The 803-nt window shown below is 46.5% G+C and overlaps 1 protein-coding gene across 1 annotated transcript; it reads left to right on the forward strand.

The window, feature by feature from the left end:
* Window positions 1-213: 213 nt before the first annotated feature.
* LOC104985910 (olfactory receptor 2AG1-like) lies at window positions 214-795 on the forward strand (the record flags this gene model as incomplete). The annotated part of the gene is made up of 1 exon (XM_010836308.1): window positions 214-795. A coding segment is annotated over exon 1 (582 nt), but the record flags the coding sequence as incomplete, so codon positions are not given.
* Between the last annotated feature and the right edge of the window lie 8 nt (window positions 796-803).

An 803-nucleotide genomic window follows, 5' to 3' on the forward strand; every position in this document is an offset into this window, starting at 1 on the left:
TTTATATGATACTTTATAATAATTTAATGAAAATATTCATAAATTCAGAAGACAGAAGGCAAACCTAGCTATCAAGAGGAAAAGATATCATCTCATGGAATTCTTATTGGTAATTCCATAGTGATGTGAGACAATACAAAACTAGGGTAATCTCCCTTAGAAAGACTTTTGTCAACACCCTCTGGTTCTACATAACTAAAGAAACAACACAGAATGGAGCAATGGAACTTCACCCTGGGAAGTGGCTTCATATTGATGGGGATTCTGAATGATAGTTTGTCTCCTGAGCTGATCTGTGCTACAATCACAGTCCTGTACATGCTGGCCCTCGCCACCAATTGCCTTCTGCTCCTGGCCATCACAATGGATGCCCGGCTCCATGTGCCCATGTACCTCCTGCTCAGGCAGCTCTCTTTCATGGACCTCCTCTTCACATCTGTTGTCACTCCCAAGGCCTTCATGGATTTTCTGCTCAGTGAAAACACCATCTCCTTTGTGGGCTGTGCCCTTCAGATGTTTCTGGCACTGACCCTGGGTGGTGCAGAGGACCTCCTACTGGCCTTCATGGCCTATGACAGGTATGTGGCCATTTGTCATCCTCTGAACTACATGGTCCTCATGAGGCCAAGGGTCTTCTGGCTCATGGTGGCCACATCGTGGGTCCTGGCTTCCCTGAGTGCTCTAGGACATACCTTGTACACCATGCACTTCCCTTTCTGCATGTCCCAAGAGATCAGCCACCTGCTCTGTGAGATCCCACCTCTATTGAAGTTGGCCTGTGCAGATACTTCCAGATATGAATT

This window comes from Bison bison, unplaced genomic scaffold (assembly GCF_000754665.1).
Source record: "Bison bison bison isolate TAMUID 2011002044 unplaced genomic scaffold, Bison_UMD1.0 scf7180017845655, whole genome shotgun sequence".
Taxonomy (NCBI): Eukaryota; Metazoa; Chordata; class Mammalia; order Artiodactyla; family Bovidae; genus Bison; species Bison bison.